Source organism: Corvus cornix, chromosome 5 (genome assembly GCF_000738735.6).
Source record: "Corvus cornix cornix isolate S_Up_H32 chromosome 5, ASM73873v5, whole genome shotgun sequence".
Classification (NCBI taxonomy): domain Eukaryota; kingdom Metazoa; phylum Chordata; class Aves; order Passeriformes; family Corvidae; genus Corvus; species Corvus cornix.
The window spans coordinates 9573935-9592685 of NC_046335.1; the positions used below are offsets into that span (position 1 = coordinate 9573935).

At 36.3% G+C, this 18751-nt stretch overlaps 1 protein-coding gene across 7 annotated transcripts in view; it reads right to left on the bottom strand.

Moving 5' to 3' along the window:
• The window catches only part of KLC1 (kinesin light chain 1), a 47802-nt gene that overhangs the window by 7116 nt on the left and 21935 nt on the right, over nucleotides 1-18751 (bottom strand). For 2 of the 7 annotated variants that reach the window (XM_039553339.1, XM_039553342.1), the window contains exons 4-14: nucleotides 17879-17957; nucleotides 15806-16031; nucleotides 15182-15269; nucleotides 14412-14513; nucleotides 13615-13788; nucleotides 13391-13490; nucleotides 12467-12516; nucleotides 12310-12377; nucleotides 10841-10949; nucleotides 8657-8818; nucleotides 3329-3459 (exon numbers count right to left, since the gene is read on the bottom strand). In XM_039553339.1, the coding sequence (XP_039409273.1) occupies nucleotides 3329-3459; nucleotides 8657-8818; nucleotides 10841-10949; nucleotides 12310-12377; nucleotides 12467-12516; nucleotides 13391-13490; nucleotides 13615-13788; nucleotides 14412-14513; nucleotides 15182-15269; nucleotides 15806-16031; nucleotides 17879-17957 (1289 nt within the window). Of the gene's footprint in view, nucleotides 1-3328; nucleotides 3460-4187; nucleotides 4817-8656; nucleotides 8819-10840; nucleotides 10950-12309; nucleotides 12378-12466; nucleotides 12517-13390; nucleotides 13491-13614; nucleotides 13789-14411; nucleotides 14514-15181; nucleotides 15270-15805; nucleotides 16032-17878; nucleotides 17958-18751 lie in introns of those variants that run through there. The other 5 variants (XM_039553340.1, XM_039553341.1, XM_039553345.1 and 2 more) reach the window with 5 other exon arrangements.

Genomic DNA, 18751 nt, shown 5'->3' on the forward strand with positions numbered 1-18751 from the left:
GCTGCCACACAACACAGGCTGGCTGGTTCTCCCCAGCACTAAATCTGGGTGTTTCAAAAGCCAGAAGCACACAATTGAAAATATTTGACATGAGTGTTAGCAACAACAAAGCAAGGACTCATGCATGGTGTACACCTCTCATTTATTCAAGGAAACAGGTACAACAAGGGTTATATATGGAAGTCAAAGGAAGTTAATCTGTAAAACAAACAAAATGTTACAGAAAACTCTCCAAAAAAGCATAAAGGTTTATGGAAAACATTCCAGGGAAACAGAAATTCCACCAGTAAAAATTCACACGCACATTTTAGGTTCTTGCTAAAGTGCCAATTAAAAAAAAACTATTCATACCTGAGATACTACTTTGTTTGTGGGTTGGTCTTTTATTTGTTTGGGTTTGTTTAAATCAACATTTTTAATAATTTTAGTCTGGCAAATGCACTTTTAGTTCCTTCTGTGTTACAAACACAACTGGACAAAGAACATACAGGTTTTTTTCTGATGTGTAAGTAACAGCAATAATTAAAGATTGTTTTTTCCCTTTTAGATTAGAAATCTTAACTGTTCTGCTGTATGGTCAAAATTTATTAAGTGAAAAAATAAAAAACACTAATTAATCAAAGTTAAATTATTACAGAACTGAATTCTGAAAAATGATAAAGAACTGATAACTTGCTTCAGGTATAGCAAGTTTCAAAGATGAGTTTTAAGATACTTGTCTAAAAGGCTTTTGCAAGATTGTAAAGAAACAATTTCCCTGATGAGTTTTCCGTTTTAATCTCTTCAACCTTCTGTATCAAGCAACAACATGAACACTAAGTCCTTCCTTCATCCTGTGATGTGACTGTATTGCTATTCGAGTATTTCTCACTCAGTGCTCACACCAGCACCATCAATTCCTATTTACAGAAGCAGAGTATAAACAAGAGGTGTAAATCAAGTTCAAAGTAAGGTCTTCCTAGAGACACAGGCAGGGAATGCACTAGTAAGGACGGAGGCTCAGAAATGTTCTACCTAAAGAGGCTGCCTTCACAGCAAGGAAGATTTATATGTGTGCTGTATTGTAATATTCAGCTATCAAAGAAAGGTCTGCATGGTAACCACTGAATATCCCTTTTGTCGCACTCAGAAGCGGAAAAAAAAAATTAATTCCATTTACTGGAGTTTCTTTGGAAAATGAAATCAAAATGGTTTCTTGAAATATCAATATGTACAGCTATGCTTTATGACCTACAAAGCTGGTGTTTAATACCAGAAATCTCTGTATTTGTTATTAAAACAAGCTAATATAAATTAGGATTTAAAAACTCTATTACAAGAACAGAAATTATAGTATTTATTGTCCTATACACTGAAAGTGCCTATCTACATAAAAGCCTGTCAATGCAATACACTTATTGCAAGCTTTAAGAATAAATTATTCCTTGAGAGCTATGGTGACATCTAAAAACAAGACCATTTTGTCAGAAAGGGAGAGCAAGGAAGATACTGCTTTGCTTTCAATTTTGTTTCACATTTATGCCTTCATCTGAGGAAACCTCATCTGGTGCTACAGACCCCACAGTGTTACTCATGTTAATGTGGGTAGATGACTTCGGTCAGGTAACACAACTCAGGTGCAGACAGTAACAAGGCAGGTGAGTTCTCACAGGCATTGCAAAGCCAAATATCTTCAGTTATATGTAAGCATAATTTTCTACACTTATAAACACGGGGTTACTTTACCTGCAGAAAGAGTTAGTTATAAATACTGCAGAAAATAAGAAATAAACCTCCTTTGTGAAACTGAAAACCTTTCCACATCTTGCAAAAATGAGGAGAAAATTCAAAATTAGCTATGGATATATGTATCTATTCATACAACAATATACCTGAACTATGATGTATGAACTCTGGACAGAATTGAATAGACACAGAAAACCAATGTATAAAAATGCTAATACTGAAGAAAAAGAAGGAAATCTCCCTTTTATTCTACTTTGGCTAGCCTTTGTTTGTTTTCCCTAAAGCATTTTACATTTACACATTTCCTTCTTCTGATCCCATGCTTTCCATGATTTTTTCCCAACCTCTTACCTCAGAGGTAGTTCTTAATGATGGACCAATAAATGCAAAGGAATTTTGACCTTGAATTCTATTCAGTGCCTTCAACATCAAGTGTCTGGCAGTGAAATTTTCAGTAACAACTCTAAAATTCAGATCAGGCTGAATTTGAAACAGATATACGAGGAAGCTAATTCTACATGTACTGCAGCTGTACTTAATGTTTTACAGCCATAAAAACAGTGAGAAAAACTTCACTAGAGCATTTCCAGAAACAGAGTGAGACCCTGCCTCCAGGTCACTCTCTCAAGTAATACCATCATCATGATCACCAACTACATTACTCAGATTCAGTTTCTCCACCAGAAGTCACCCCAAGTTCTCCAAAATGACTGTTTCAGAGCACAAGTTCACACTGTCACACGGTTTCCTGTCAACTAAATGAGTTCCAGTTTTCCACAGCAAGGGAAAAAAACCCTGAAAAAATTACTGCAATCATGAGAGGGAACACTCAGAAGTGCCACTATGAAAAACAGTAGGTGCACTTGAACACTTCCATTTCTCTGCAGCAGCCAATAAATGGTCAATGATTTTAGGGATTTATGAGAAATATTACATACATTCAAATCCATAATACCGTGGTAGATTGGGAAGAGTGAGCAGTCAGACTCATTAAATGTGAATTTTTGCCACTGAAGCCAAATTTTTTCACTGAAGCCAAAATGTTAGTAAGATGCACAACTAGGTCTAAGTTTTTCAACATTCTCCTCTGCTCTCTGACATCTGAGCTTTCCAAAAACAGAAACCAAGAGGGGCTTCATTTGGTAATTCTCTTTATGCTCACAACAATATATAAAGCTATATCAAGAATATATCAAGATACTAAGCTATATCAAGAATGTTAGTTGTGGGTTTACTGTACTCAGGCTTTTACTATAAAAATCAGTAACATTTATTATTCTCCACTGCTGTGTGAAAAGGACAGTTTTGCAGATGACTAACATTTATCAATAGTTGTATGAAGCTTTTCTAATCTTCAAGTAGGTAAAGCACCAAAAAGAAAAAAAATTGTTTAAGTAGAGTTAATTCTTACAAGCATATATAAATCCTCAGCTCTTACAGAACTTACAATGGAAGTTTAAGAAGTTATTTCCTATTTTACTCTTCTTTAAGATATAGCTGTGTATGATACGCAGTTAGCTAAGCAGGGAAGGGAACACTGCCCTAGGAACTACCCTGGGCCACAGACCAAGGGACACCAGCACAGCTAAGAACAGATAATTACCCTGGGTTCTTTGGTTCACTGTCCCGGGAATTTCCTCCCTTCAGCTTCCTAACCAGCTTCTCACTGCTGCGTCTAAGGGAGGCTCGGAGCTTGCTAAAGGAACCACTGCGCTTTAGAGATCCAGTGCCATCCTGAAAAAAATTGAATACATGTGATACTGCAACAGCTTGCTGCCCACCCCCAAGCCTGGCTTGAAAACATTTCAGTGATGAATTATTACTTTTTAACTGCTATTAATATATACTTATACTATATACATTTACCTAAACATGTAATACCATATAGCTACAACCTTACCAAAGCAAAAGGGTTCCTTCCAACGTGTAACAAAGATTTCTAAATGTGAAGACATGCCCAAGCCACAATTCATCATTAATAAAAACCCACCACAGGAGTCCAACAATTCACCACCACCATTTCATATGAGCATACTGTGGTTAACAGAGTACAAGCCCCAACCAAAAGCATTCCATCAGTCTAAGAAAAAAACATGTTTTGATTTTTCTAAATATCAACATTACTTGCAAACATGTTTAATTAACCCTAAAATCCCTAAACAAAAATAGTTCTGTTCAGGAATACTTATGGTCAAATTCCTGTGCTTAGTTTTTAACTTTTACCAAAGAAAATGCAAACCACAATGAAATTAATTTTTCATATATTGCATTCATGTTTTACACTGCTGTGCTGACCAAGAGAAACTTGCAAGGGACCACAATTCTATTTTTAAATGTTTTACTCTTACAAAAACCACAGTTTAGTAAGATTAGAAGTGACCACTTCCCAGTCCATAGAAAACCTACGTGATTATGAAAGAAGAGTTGAAAAAGGAAAAAGCACTACTAAGCAAAGACAGACACCTGAGTTGGAGTGAGTTTATTAGAAGTTAGAAAGACAAATACACAAATCACTGAACACCAAGATTAGTAGAGAAAAGCATAATTGCCAAAATCTCACACAAAGACTAAACAGCAATGCTACTTTAGAATAATTGTAAGTGAAGACATCCAGAGTTCCATATTGATGTTAACCATATAATAGGTCTCTAAATACATTTTAAAGCACTTGGAGAACATGCTTTACTTTACGGGTTTGGTTTTTCTCCTGTAAAGATCACCATCATGCCATTTCAATAATACCTTGTGTGATACTTTTAACTACCTTTATTCCATAGTGAACAGCTACTTATAAAGGTCATTGTTACTTGTTTGGTTTTTTTACTAATGTATTACACAGCAAATGGTTGTAATAACATTTGGTATGACTAGGTACATATCTGGCAAAGCTACACAGGTACAGAAATAGAAAACCAAAAACGACACCAGCACTGAAGGAATGGCCAGTTTACAGGGAAGTGTAGCTCTGACAGGAATCTTAAGGGGTTTGCTAAAACACAGCAGTCAGTACTGAAGAGAGAAGTTAAAGCTTGAAGATGGTGCACGCCCGTCATGCAGGAGACAGTATAAGAATCACAAAAGGCATCTAGGCCTGTCAGAAATGGAGAGAGAAAAACTGAATGAAACTGTTGGGAAAAATTCAACAGTTTTCAATTTTGAACAGTTAGTTTACAGTATTTCTAGGTCATGTTCAAAACTTTTTTTTTTTCCAGAGTAACTATTTGGACAGCCCTTAAGTACAAAGTGCAGGCCTTTGCAATTACCAGAACCTACATCTTCATGCAGTTTCACCTACATCACTGAGATGGGACTGACAACTGAGCATGACTGATGCTGTGCATTCAAGTTAGAATTTGTATAAAATACGAAACACCTTTAACAAGAAATAGCTTTGCTGTTACATTTCATAAACAAAAAAAAGGGATTTTTTTTCAGATGATGTTAGCTCAAAATAATAATAAATAAATAAATAAATAAATAAATAAATAAATAAGGAGGAATAGAGCAAAGTGCATTCATTTCAGCTTTAACTTCTGTCAGGAATTTTCCTTGAAACAAAAGTGCAAGAAGAAAGAGGTCTTCACCTAACCTCCAGACAAAATTCTCTTCATTCCCTTAAGGAACTAGAATCCAACTGGCCTGGGTCAATTCACTTTCACAAGTATTTTTAGAACATATCTCTGTTTGTGTCCATATATACAATCCAAGTGGAATTTTCTCTACTGTCCCTAATGCAGTGAGGCAGCTGAAACAATCCACCTTTAAAATAAACTGTGGTTCAATTTGCACACTTTCCATTCTTTGTGCAAGTACAGAGACCACTATTGATAGGTTCATGATACCTGGATATGGCAAAATGCCTTGCTACAAGTGATTAGAAGATCTAATTCTAACTGAGTATTTATGTTTCAAACTAAATTGCATATGTTGTTCACACTTAAAGACAGACTTCAGCTTTGCAGGATTAAATAAACTGAAGTCTAAATTCCAGCTAGAAGTATTAGATCAGTGAAAAGGCTAATTATTCCTGTGGTCTGAAATCAGCAATACTAGAGTAATGAAAATGATCCAAAGGCAAGACAAATTTGGTAGGTATAGAGTATAACTGTTCAGTAAACCTAACCAGAACTGTAGGAATAAGCAGACAAGCTTTGGGTACTTCAAATCTAAAATAAAAATATCAAACTCCTAAGTTAAACACTGACTGCTTCATTAACAAAACACTTCTAAAACATGAGCTGAGGATAAAAAAAAAAAGTTCCTGAGTTCAGAGTAATCAAAAACCAAAATCACAAGATGTTTTTATGGCAAAGTTTAATTGCCAATTTTTATGTCATTCAGAATGAGAATCACCTTATTGCTGCTGCTTACACCTTCCCACCATCACCACCTCCTGTCCTTTGTCTGCTACAATGTCCCCCTGTCTGGCACCTACTAAACAAGAGTAACTCTCGTCTGTGGTAGTGAAATCCATAGTTTTCCTTTCCCACCTGAAAGTGGACTTACATGCCCAAAAGCCTGTCTGTTTGAAGCATATGGCTTAGAGTATGAAAAGATACTTCCTCACATTACAAACATTATAATAAGTAGCACAAAGATTTTCATCTGTCCTGCAGCATTCACAAAAATGCCAGGGACAGGTACTCACTGCTTTTTTTTATAGAAAAAGTATAATAAGGGATCCAAATCTTGACCTTTCCACCTTATATTTCAAAGACCAAGTATTTCCTTGCATTTTCAATTATCTTCTGTTCACTTTAAGGCACAAACTTTACAAGTGACATGTAAACATGCACTGTAACACCTCACTTAACATGTCTAATAGTTACTGGCAGATTTACTTCAATAGATATTTCAGTTCTTTTGTAAGAGTGTAAGACATTACGTCAAAGCCTACAATGCTTAATATGGATTACATGTGGAAGGCCCTTAATTACATCTTCCAACAAAATTTTTTTGTTGAGTACAATTGTCCCTTTGCATACTCCACCTTTCTCTCTGACAGACAGTCAGCTTGACCACTTCCGAAGAATTTAAATGGAAAAAGGCAGGCCTCTCTGCAGGCTCTGCAGACACAAATGAAAGATTCTACTACGCTTTATGAATCTGAGTATTTTGTCTGGAGGGAACACACAAGGGTAAAAAAAACTACACCATATAAAGTAGAGGGAAGAACATCACTGAGATAGAAACACTCGCAGAGGGGAGGGAGAGTTGCCCACTTCACGTAGAACATGTAATATAAAATACCTTCTCTTAAGAGGGGGAAAAAAAGAAATAAGGAAGATGAGAATGAAGCAATGCCACTTTAGCACACTAAAAATGAAGTTTGCTTATCCTTAGAGGTCAAAATTTAATTTTTCAGACCAGAAAATTTATCACTGAGTTTGATTCAAATATTGACCTAGAAATACTGTCTATTGCTTTTCCCCAGAAGGCCCTTTCCATCCAAAACCTGCATGCATTAATGTCAATAACAGAAAAAATGTAATCCATTTAGAACATACAGTCATGCAAAGTATAGTGAAAATTAAGGGAGGAGTACAGTACACAGTTCTAATGCTGAATGGGCAAAATGAGAATTAAAAAGAGAGTTATCCAATCTGACTTTGGCTTTATTAATGATGCAGTATTAATTCACAATAGATGCTGATTGACTGTCTTGGCACTGAGAACACCAATGCCAAGAAAACAGTAAGAAAAAGACAAAAGCAAAGATGGAAAGAACATTCTGCTTTAAGACTAAAGCACTACGTGTTTTCTCAAGGTTTCTTTGGAATGCTAAGCTTTGTCTCATGTGGCTTACAAAAAGATGGGGGGAAAAAAAGATTGCTATTGTAAGAGAAATGAAGCTTCAGAACACCCAGTATTGCAAAGTAGGCTACTTCCCCTCCCATACAGCAAAAGCAACACCACTTTTATAATCTAAGAGAGTATTTTCAGCAGAACTGCAGCTGGGAGTTAGTTAACAGTGCAATATGTATCCCATTGCCAGCAATGGGATAAGGAATGGGAAAGCTGGTGACAGAAGCAAACTACATAATCCAGATAATAACGGAAAGCTTGCACTGTCCTTCAAATTAAAGGAAAACAACGGTTAGAAAAATGCATATGTCATCACATTTATATATATATATATATATATATATGTATATATATGTTTTTACTTTATGACAATCAGTGTAATATAGTGAAGCCAATATATGGGAAACTAATAGGAACAAGCCCTGTCTCCAGACAAATTTTAATATGGGAAAGTCATATTAATTTCAATTAGGAAACATGAAGTCACCATCACATTGTTATGTGATGGTACTGCCTCTTGAAATGGACTGTACAGCAGTTTGAAAAGCTCTGTTCCTTCCTCTAGCAAGCTGGGTAAGGAGGAGATTAGAATTATTTTAGTGTTAGACTGGTCATTTTAATTTACTCCAAAACTGCTAACACTCAGTATACCTCCATAGCAAATGTTCTTTGTGATTCCAACCGATGGAGTATTTTTAAAGAAACATTTACATAAAGCAAATATGGCACCAAAAGGAAAAAAGCAAAAGTGAGTTAATTGCCAGAATATTTCTACCAGTAAAAACAAACCACTGACAAGCAATTGTACACCAGACCACAACCAGGACACTCAATCAGCATTACACAACTTAGCCTTAAATACCACTCCTTGGGATTCTTGCAGAAATGTCACCATTCAAGACAACAACAGAAAGGATGCCTTAAAATTTTAAAATATTACTAGGTTTTTAGCATGATGATAGACAAAATGTTATTCCTAATTTCTTAATTGGTTCTGCAAAATTATAAAATACAATGTAGATCAACCAGGAAACTCCTGAAAGCACAGCAGGCTGGTGGGTGGACAGCCCTAGTTGTTAGGTGATGATTTCCTAGGCTACCTTCTCCAACTGTGTACTGTACTTACCCCGTTCCACTCTACGCTCATACTCACTTCCTCGCCGCCATCAGGGCCACTCTCGTACTTTACCACATCCACGTTGAGGCTTTCTCTGCTCCGCCGCTTCTCTATGCTCTCAGGGTCATTCAGCACCTCAGCCACTCTCTGTTTGTGAACATTGTCAAGACCCTGAGAATTTGATAAAATGGGAAGAGGCTTTACCTTGTTACAAGCTCTATTAATCTACAACTTACACACAATAACTGCACCAAGCAAGAAGTAAAACCAACCCACAATTCCATCAGCCCAATTCTGCTTTCAGAGAGTAGCTGAGCTGCTCTTTATAAATTGCAAGAATCAACACAGCATGAAGTGGACAGTTTGGCAGTTTGAGAATTCACTGACTTGCCATTCTTTTCCTCTTTTCTTATCGCTTATCTAAGCCTTGTGGTGTCTGTGTCACTTACCCGAAGCAATCTGGCAACCAGCTAAATATTTAAGCAATTTACAGATCATGAACCATCAATGTAATTCTCAAGTTTTCCACCCACCAAATGGTGCAGTCTTCACCTGCCTTTGGAGAGGTGTCTGAATATCTGATACCTCAGAAGCAGGTTGTGTTATTTAAAATGTTATTTAAATATACTGACTTACTTATTATTTATTTATATTATATATATATATTATATATATGTGTTATTTAAAAATACTGACTTACAACACTTGGCATTAATGCAATTTTCCCTCAGAAAGAAATGAAATAGAATATAAGCTTATAATAAGCATACTAAATATATGGTGAATATGTTCACTTTGTTAAAGAATGCCTATCAACTATCAAATAATCGTTTAAATATCTTAAAAGTGCTAAAGTACCTTCTATGAAAACCCTGCACTAAAGGGAAAATCTTTCATTTATAAACTAGAAAATATCAAAACTCAAATCATAATTATTTTCAGTTTTGTCTTCTTTATAATAAACCTACTCCACATCATAACCAGTACTTGCTGACAGGAAGAGATCCCAGATGAATGCTTTATACTTCATAAAATATTCTGCAGCTTCTACAGTACAGCACTAGCAACAAATACAGCAGGGATGTGTGTGGCAAATCCATAAATTTAACCACAATACAGAAAGTGAAAAGGATGCCAAAGTTCTTAAAAGTGCATGAATAAGAAAGTTGTCTTAGTGGCATGGAGATACCAGGTTCTTGGTTCCCACATAGATGTTCTCCCCTAAGTGAAGAGCATGACTTGAACGACCCAGAATGAAAAGGTAGTGTTAAATGCTGCTGTAACACAGCATTGTCTCCTACACATCTAAATCTAGGGGTGTGTATACTGCTACATATTACAGATTAATGGTATATAGGTGGTATACGATGCACAGTGAAAATCTGAAGCATCCTTAAAAATAGTCGGCAGCGTCTAGAAAAAATACAAGCTTTATTCACTCATATAAAAAATGAAATTAAAATTGAACTTTCATGTTGTTTACTTGTATTTTCTTACTTTGCTTTCCATTTTAACACTGACAACCCACGTTTTCTTGTCCAGTCTTACAAGCTTTTTTATAAAAGACATTGTATCAAACCATCCAAAAGGGAAAGAAAAAACAAAAGTCAATAAACCCCAACAAACCCAAACTCTCTTCTACCTTCTAAGAGAAGGGAGAAAGGGTTACTTGAACAGTAGATCTGAGAGCACAAAGAGACCACATGAAAAGAAAGCCCCCACTGACACCGTAATATCTATCCCATTAGTTTACAAAAGTAACAGGAACCAAAAGGTTTCTGTTAGTCAGTCAGTTGCATGCAGAAACTGAACATTTTTGACAGCTCCTTATTGAAAATAGAACAGCATGACTGGCAAAGATTTCCAGCAGAACCTCTCCATTTTCCCCCAGCTACAGTCTCTCTCCCAGGACAAGCAGCCAGTTGAGGACTACTGGCCACCACAATGTTTTCTGCTCTTTCATTTTCCATATAATTTCACCCCCAGTTTGAATCATGTCCCCAGTATATGGTGCCACTGCCCTAACAATTAACCAGACTGCAAGTGTTAAGATGGTATCAGTTTTTATCACCAGTTCAGTCTGAAATTAGAAGGTGACCAGGCACTGAAAGTTTCTATATTCTGCATGCACAAAGTTGAAAATCTGCACTACCACAATGCAGAAATATCATTAAGGTGAATTTTCATACTTGCCTGTTTACGAGATCTCATTGCTGCCTCTTCTAATGTTTCAGCAGCTTCAAATTTGCCCTGACGTCTGTAAAGTGCCCCAAGGTTCTTTAAAGTAGTTGTTACTGTTGGACTATTGAAAGAAAAGAAAAATAACTCTATGTAATGCATATACTCACACAGTGAACTCTTCTCAATTCACTAAAAAAAGCTTAAATGAATATAGTACTTAAAATCTTTTTGTAGTAATTTATTCTCTCTTGAAATACACTATACTGTACTTCATGTACACCTGCTGACCCCTTTCAAAGTGTATCAACATCTCATCCTGTGACCAGCCAACATCCCTGAAACTGGAATGCTATAACCTTGTACTCAGCTGCATCTAAAGGTGAAAATTTAGCTCTAGATGAGTCTAACCAACTGAATAATTGTGAAGCTTCCAAAAAATATGCTTATTCGTGCATAGAGAGACCATTACTGTAGTATGCGTTAGTCACAAAAGTAATTAACAGTTTCTTTCATCAGCTTTTACTTAACACCTATTTGCAGTTTCTATGCATTCAAACCATGGTTGAACAAAAGAAAAAAAATTGCCCATTTCATTAACAAATCTCACACTCCAACAAGACATTTTTGTTTCAATGGCACAAAATCAGCTCAGTCACAGTATTGTTGAGTGAAGTTTTGCTCCAGTAACAACAGAGAAAAGATTTTCTCATGCATTAGAATGAACAAGTACATGAAAAACAAACCAACAAAAAGTATTGCACACAAAACTCAGGACGGAGAAGAAAAGAGATTTCAACAGTACAAAGGCTCTGACGCTTGTTTAACACGAGAATTCAAATACTCAGTGAATGAAAAAACCTCACTGACTATCAGTACTAGTTGCAGGTTTATTAATACATTGTACCACCAACATGTTAAAGAAGTTGCATTAATAACAAAATTAGAACAAACAAAAATATTTCACCAACTATAATCCAAGCTGAAATCCTTGTTTCTCTTATTTCACTTTAAAGTATACATTGTCATTTACACAAGTATATTCTTCAGACTTCAGAAATTCAAATAATGCTTTGTTATGACAGTTTAACTTTGTTTTCTTGTGCCAGCTAGGTAACTAAAGGTGTAGTTGCTTGCAGTGTCATTTTTGGCCCTCTCCAGAGGCCCGGCAGGGGCAGGGAGGGCACATGTGCCAAGTAGTGGTACAGAAGGAAGGGTGACCTACACTGCCACCTGAAGGACTGCCAAGAACACAACTGGTGCAATTTTATGTCATTTACTGGATCTAACCAGCCCAGATTAAAAGCAGCCTCAGGACTTGAAAACTGCTGCTGTATTCCTGAAAACCAGTCCTGGGTCTGGAATTTTTATTATTATCGTTTTTATAGCTCTAACCAAGGTTGCTTTGGTTTCGTTCTTAAAAATGCTTTAATCTGAGACGCTGAGTATTGCTGAGTTGTTTGTCCTGTAAAGAAATTACTCACCTGTCAACTTTGCAAGCTTTGTACCAGCCACCATACTCTCCAAAAGATGTGCCATCTTTTTGCTTTCCCTAGAACAAAGGTATTGTTGAAAAAAAGTACCTGATTTGCAACTTAAACAAGTAAAAGCATCCAAAAATATTTACAACAATGGTCTTACTTTGCATTCTTCCCTCTCTTCTGCATGCATCCAGATAGGCTTATTTTCATCTGGTGAAACAAGAAAGTATTTTATAGAAGAACAAAACTACAAGGTATTTATTGTTTGATTTTCACCACTCTGAAATGAAGTTGTGAACCAGGGAATTATACTATTACCACCACAAAAAAACCTTACTGTCCATACTACAAGCAGCAGATAAATAAAACATGCACCTCTTTTACAGTTTTACAATTCTGCCTCCTTTTCTTATCTGAACTTAGAAACAGTTACTTCTGAGAAGCTTTGAAGTCAGTATATACTGCCACCCATTTGTCATGTGTCTAGTCCTGCGCTAGAAAACATGAATTTATTTCTTTTATCGTAACAACTACTTTGACATCTACTAAGTGGTGCATATGCTACTGTCATGGAATGAAAAAAAGAATGAAAACTCTTTACTGGGATTTTTAGTTTATAAAATGCACATGACTTCAATGTACAGTGTAATTCCCAATTTAAAGGTATTTTCCCCATTCTTTAAATGTGTTAATGGAGGGCTTGCATAAACAATGTCTCTCTATTCATGTCACTAAAAATCCTGCATTGACTTTTTTCTGTGACTGGACAGTGACGTACATTCTTCTGCCTCTATTAAAATACCAAAATTTGATTTAGTTGGGCTTAAGATAAATTATACCAGAAATAAAATCCATAAAACATAAACCCACTAAGTCTACCTCATGTTTTTGAATCAAATGTTTACTGCTGTATCTAAAAGCTTTCTTATGATGAACGTACTTCCAACACATCTATCAGCTCACCTTTTAAGTCCACCTAAAGCAGAAAACAATTTTAATCAGGACACTATTGACTTCCTGCAAATTTTATTTCATAGCTACAAAAATAAAACATAAATTCAAATCTAGGGACTCAGTTTCTTACCATCTACAGAGCCAAACTCCCGTTCATGAGCGCGAGTAAGAATCTCTTTGTATAAGGTTTCCGCTTGCTTAAACTTGCCCTGTTTTAGATAGCAGGATGCCTAAAAACAAAATACCCCCCAAAAGTTATCAGCATAGTGATTTATTTATCTTTATAAATAAGAAATACAATACATGGCGGATAAAAGTAGATCTTGTCTCAGATCTACTTTGGGAAAGGCTTACCAGATTGTTCTTTGTTTTTGCAACATTTGGATCATCTGGTCCCAGCTTAGTTTGGTAGATTTCAAGTGCCCTCTGATAGTAATATTCAACCTCCTCATATTTACCCTGGTTCTGGCATAGCAAAGCCAAGTTATTTAATTGCTTGGCAACATCAGGGTGATCTTTCCCCAGGACCTGAAAATGAAATACACTGTATTAAAACATTCTGTAATCATCAAGTCAGGGTTTAGAAATAAATATTTTAGAAACATCCTGTTAGTTTTATTCCTCCTCAATTCAACATGGGGATGACAAAAGCAAAAGATGCATTTGAAAGATATGGAAATGATTCAATTCTATTGCAAACTGAGAATGATTAAGAACAATCCATAAGAGGAACAAAGTAGTAAAACAACATTATATGGAGAGTATTATATAAACCTGAAGATGCAGTCTCATGGACTAAAATATTCACATAGAGAATAATCAACTTAAATTTTTTAACTAAGTTTCATTTTTTAATTCCAATGCTCTTGTCAAACCAAAGACTATTTAGCTATCTCAGGGGAAGGCAAAAGGTAAAGAAGGTTACTCACAAAATACAGAATTTAGCATATATCCAGAGTGCTCCAGCAATTCTGTAGCACTACTGGAATTTCCCACTGTTTTGAATTTCAGACACTCCTATCTACTAGGCACAGTTAACTCTGAGGTTTATCTGGCAGATCTACCCAACCACAACACAAAAAAAGGAAGTGTTTAACTTTTCCTTGTCCTTGAAAAAGTCCCTTCAGAGCCACAGTATTTGTCACTCATACCTTTTCTCTGATTTCCAGAGCTCGCTTACACAACGGTTCCGCTTCTTTGTACTTCCCCCGTTTACCATAGAGTACTGCAAGATTGTTAAGAGTTGCTGCCACCTGTCAACAGCAGAGAAACATTAATTACACTGAAAACTGCTGATACAAAGACTTGACCAATGAACACATCTGCAAGGCATTGATGTTTTCAAATTTTCCATGCAGGGTAGACCTCTTGAAATTTGCAAGTGAAGAAATTATTATTATTATTACTAAATGCATACATACACAACAGAGGAAAGAAAAACCTAAATCATGAAATAATTTTGCTTCATTCGTGGAAATGTCATTTAGTGCACACATCTTCACATGTTCTTCTCTTACAAAGGTACCTCTCACATCTATACTTTTGAGCTGTCCTGCGTCCCACAAGGCTACAAAAGTATCACATGAATTTTACGAAAGCTTGATTTACGTTTCATTTACAAGCAGCAGTAAATCAAATCAGAAGTGCCCCTTCAATCTGAGTATAATAAAGTGATTTCAGTAAGCAAAACAAAATCTTTCTTCACAAACTGATTTCCCGTAGAAAATCCAGGCAATCCAAAATCAAGTAAAGGCAAATTATTTATGGTGAAACAGCACTGAATATAATGTGGCCTCCTACCTGTACTGTTTAAAGACAAGCCAGGTCTTAAAACCTTTCCTGTTGAGTTTGATATTAGAATTAGTTGAAAAAAAGCTCAGTGAAAAACAAACTAAAATTATGATACTGCATGTATACAAACCGCTGGATGATCTTTGCCCAAAGTCTTTTCACGGATGGCCAAGGCATCATTCAGGAGATTTGCTGCATCTTTGTATTTGTTCTGGTCTCTGAATTGTAAAGAGATATAATTAATACTGGGGATTCAGGAACAAAAAATCATAAAAATTAGGCTGACTTCACTACTGACATGAAGATGCTACTACAAAAGAATAATAATTGAGAATATATTCATAAATTAGGAAGTAAAACCCTGAAGCCTCTAACTGTAAATAGTTTGCTAGTTGAGGACTGTACTGAGCATGTTCTATTTCTACATTAATGTCCAATTTCTACCTCTGGATTATCTTGAAGTGGGTAATCAAGACATGGCCCTTCAGTACACAAAAAAAACCCTATCAAAATCAGCTCCATTCCCAAAGCAAAGGCATAGGCTTTTGGGACAGCAACTTGTTTGACTTCTACGTACAGGCAGACACACAAGTATTTTAGGACCCTCTTGAGAGTTTTAATAATAATTTAAGAAGGAAAATAAATTTAATGGAAAATAGAACAGGGAAAAAAATTCTAATCTTGAACATTATAAGGTTGTAGCCAAATACTAAGTATTTATTTCACGGGTATTTATCTATGCCAGTATACAAACCTGTACACCAAAGCAAGTATGTTCAACATAGTGGCAACATCAGGATGGTCATGACCTGAAGTCTTCTCCAGATCTTCAAGAGCTTGTTTACAGAGAGGTACAGCAACCTCATATCTACCTTGGGAAGCATACTGGATAACAAGATTATGTAGGGTCCGTAATCTTGCTGGAATTTCATAGCCACCTTGTTGGGCAGCAGCTGCTGCACTGCTATGCTGCTGTTGAACTGAAAGAAATGCGCAAAATTTCAACTTGTATGAAAGATGACTGTACATAAAACATCTCATGTGAGTGCTCAGTGGCACAGAATGAGACTCACTGAATTTTATTTCTTCTATACACAGAATTAGCATTAGAACTTCACAGCAGTCAGGCTGTCTTGAACAGAGACAGTTGGAAATATTACTGTTTTATTCCTCATATCCTGTCCAGTATTGTATTACTATTATTTTTACAATTCTAGTAGCTCAAAGGGCCAAATGTAATAAACTAATGAAGAAAGTAGGAAAATATTTCAGCTCAGCAAACCATTAACATTCTCAAGATTGTATCATAGTTTTGCACTTACAAATATCCCTGTTTCCATACGGAAAGGAACACCAACATAGACAAGCTGAACACTTGCAGGAAAACTTTTTCCTTTATTCCCCTTCTCTAAACATACTTTTTTTTTGTTTTGTTTCCTATACCCAGGAGCACTTAAGGTTAGCACATAAAGGATTGAAACACCTTGGATGCCAGAAATAACAGCTGCAAGACAAAAGGCTGAGTCAAAGCCACCCTTTGAGTTTTACTAACTAACCCTTAGGCTTAGCCACTTACTTTACAGTAGCTTTTTAACTTTTGGCTATTGCAACCCTCACTCTCTCACTCCCCAAAACAATTTACTACCCCTTTTCTCTCCACCTGGTCAATTTCTGAGATTTAGAAAATTCCCTCTAACTCATTTTCATTAAACTCTGGAGAACACACAAGGTAAGGGCTCCAGCCAAGAGCCTGACTTTATTCTCTCCTTCCTATTAAGCAAAAACCACAGAAGGTGGAGCATTTTTATGTCACTGGAATCACACAAGTCCAAGCCTATACCCAGAGTCACTGTCTGCCAAAGCACTGAAGCATTTCAGCATTATTTTAGAAGGTCAGAGAAATCACTGACATGTCAACTTTGTCTTTTGCAAAGCAAAGTAAGGGAGCTTGGCCTCTCAACCTTCCTACTACAAAATTCTAGGGAAGCAAGGATGAGCTAGGAAGGAATTCATAATCAACACTGACCTACTGTAAACTCTTCAAGTCTTCCTTACAGTGCTGGCTATGGATAGCTTTACTATGCTGCCAAGACTGTAGTGTACCTTATGTGCAAGCCCATAAAGGAAATTTGAAACTCCTAGTTGCAAAGGTGGGTCCCTTCAGACATTTGCCCTGAAGTCATTTGCCTGGTAAGAACCATTCTGCTCCCAGCACACTGCACTGACTCTACAACATCAGTATGTTCTATGTTTACACACGTAAAAAAAGCACATTTCACTTAGCAAGGCTTATCTATTAATAGCTTTTTTCAATCACACTATGAAACCTCTACCTCAAGCTTCACTGCATATTCCTCAGTCCTTCTCACCTGAAGAGAAATAATACTTCCACAACTATTATTAAAACTAATGTAGACAACCTTAGCAAAGGACAAAAGACCATATGAAAAAGATTTCATATTGAAACCTACCACAAAAATCCTAGATCATTAAAAAGGTCATTAACAGAATTCACCATCTGGTCAGAATCTGCCTCAGTTACTTGCAACTAACCATTCTGAGGCCCAAAAGAAGGATAATGGCAAATTCTGAATTTAAGTCAGTCTGAAGAACTTTCCAGCAGCTAGTACACTCTCTTTAAAAACCTAGGCCCCAGTTCTGTACATACCAATGTATAGAATGTATATCAATGACTGGATTCCTTAATCTAGCAGAGGCATTCATCACTCCAGCCGTGTCCCAGAGGACCCCAAGCATTTTTGTAAAGAATATCTTTATATTCTGCACTGCAGAAACACCCCAACCGTGTAATCTGAAGTACACTTACTTCCTTGTCCTTGGTCATCTTCATCATTGGGAAACAGATCATCCAAGGGCTCTTTGGTGGAATCCGTATCTTTATCCTCCTACAGAACAACCCCAAACCCAACAAATTAAATCTAAAGCATAGAGGACAGTCCAGTTAATCAGCAATGTTAAAGAAAAACTACACATTCAAAATTCAGAATTGAGAAGAATAACATTTCTCACTGAAGTTTTATAAAGGTCTTATATTTAAACGTATTTACACACTCTGCCCCAAAACAATACAGGACACCTTCAGAAGGGCCAGGAATAGAATTGAGGTCCCCTAGATTTCAGTCTCAATTTAAGCACTCAAGAACACATCTGCTATTCTCACAGAGGCATCAGATCTGATGAAACTACCTAGTGAAGAGTAAGCACTACTCAGTACAGAATTGTCCATGGTACTTTCTTTTAGTCATAAATGCAGTTACAGTTGGGCAAGGGAGAAGAATAACTGAGGAGACCTAAATTTCTGAGTACTCAGCTTCTGTACAAATAGTAAGATTTTGCAATTATAATCTGTAAGGTTCAAAAATTAAAAAATAAAACAAAACAAAAAAAGAACACTTGAAAGGAAGTTCATTTCCAATAGTCCCATCTGGAACCGTATTAATTTCTGCACAATCCATCAGTGTACATTGATTTTAAGCATCCAAAGATCATTTCAAATGTAAAACAAAGAGACAGATCATCCCTCAGTCCTGTTTCCTAAATGTTGAGCCTAAACAATATAAATAGTTGAAGTTCTCAGAAATTATGAGCTCAGTAAGGAGAAAACCCAGAGGCAGAGCACATTTTTCTGGCTCTTCATCCAACACCTTTTTCCAGATGAGAAAAAACCAACTGCTGCTGC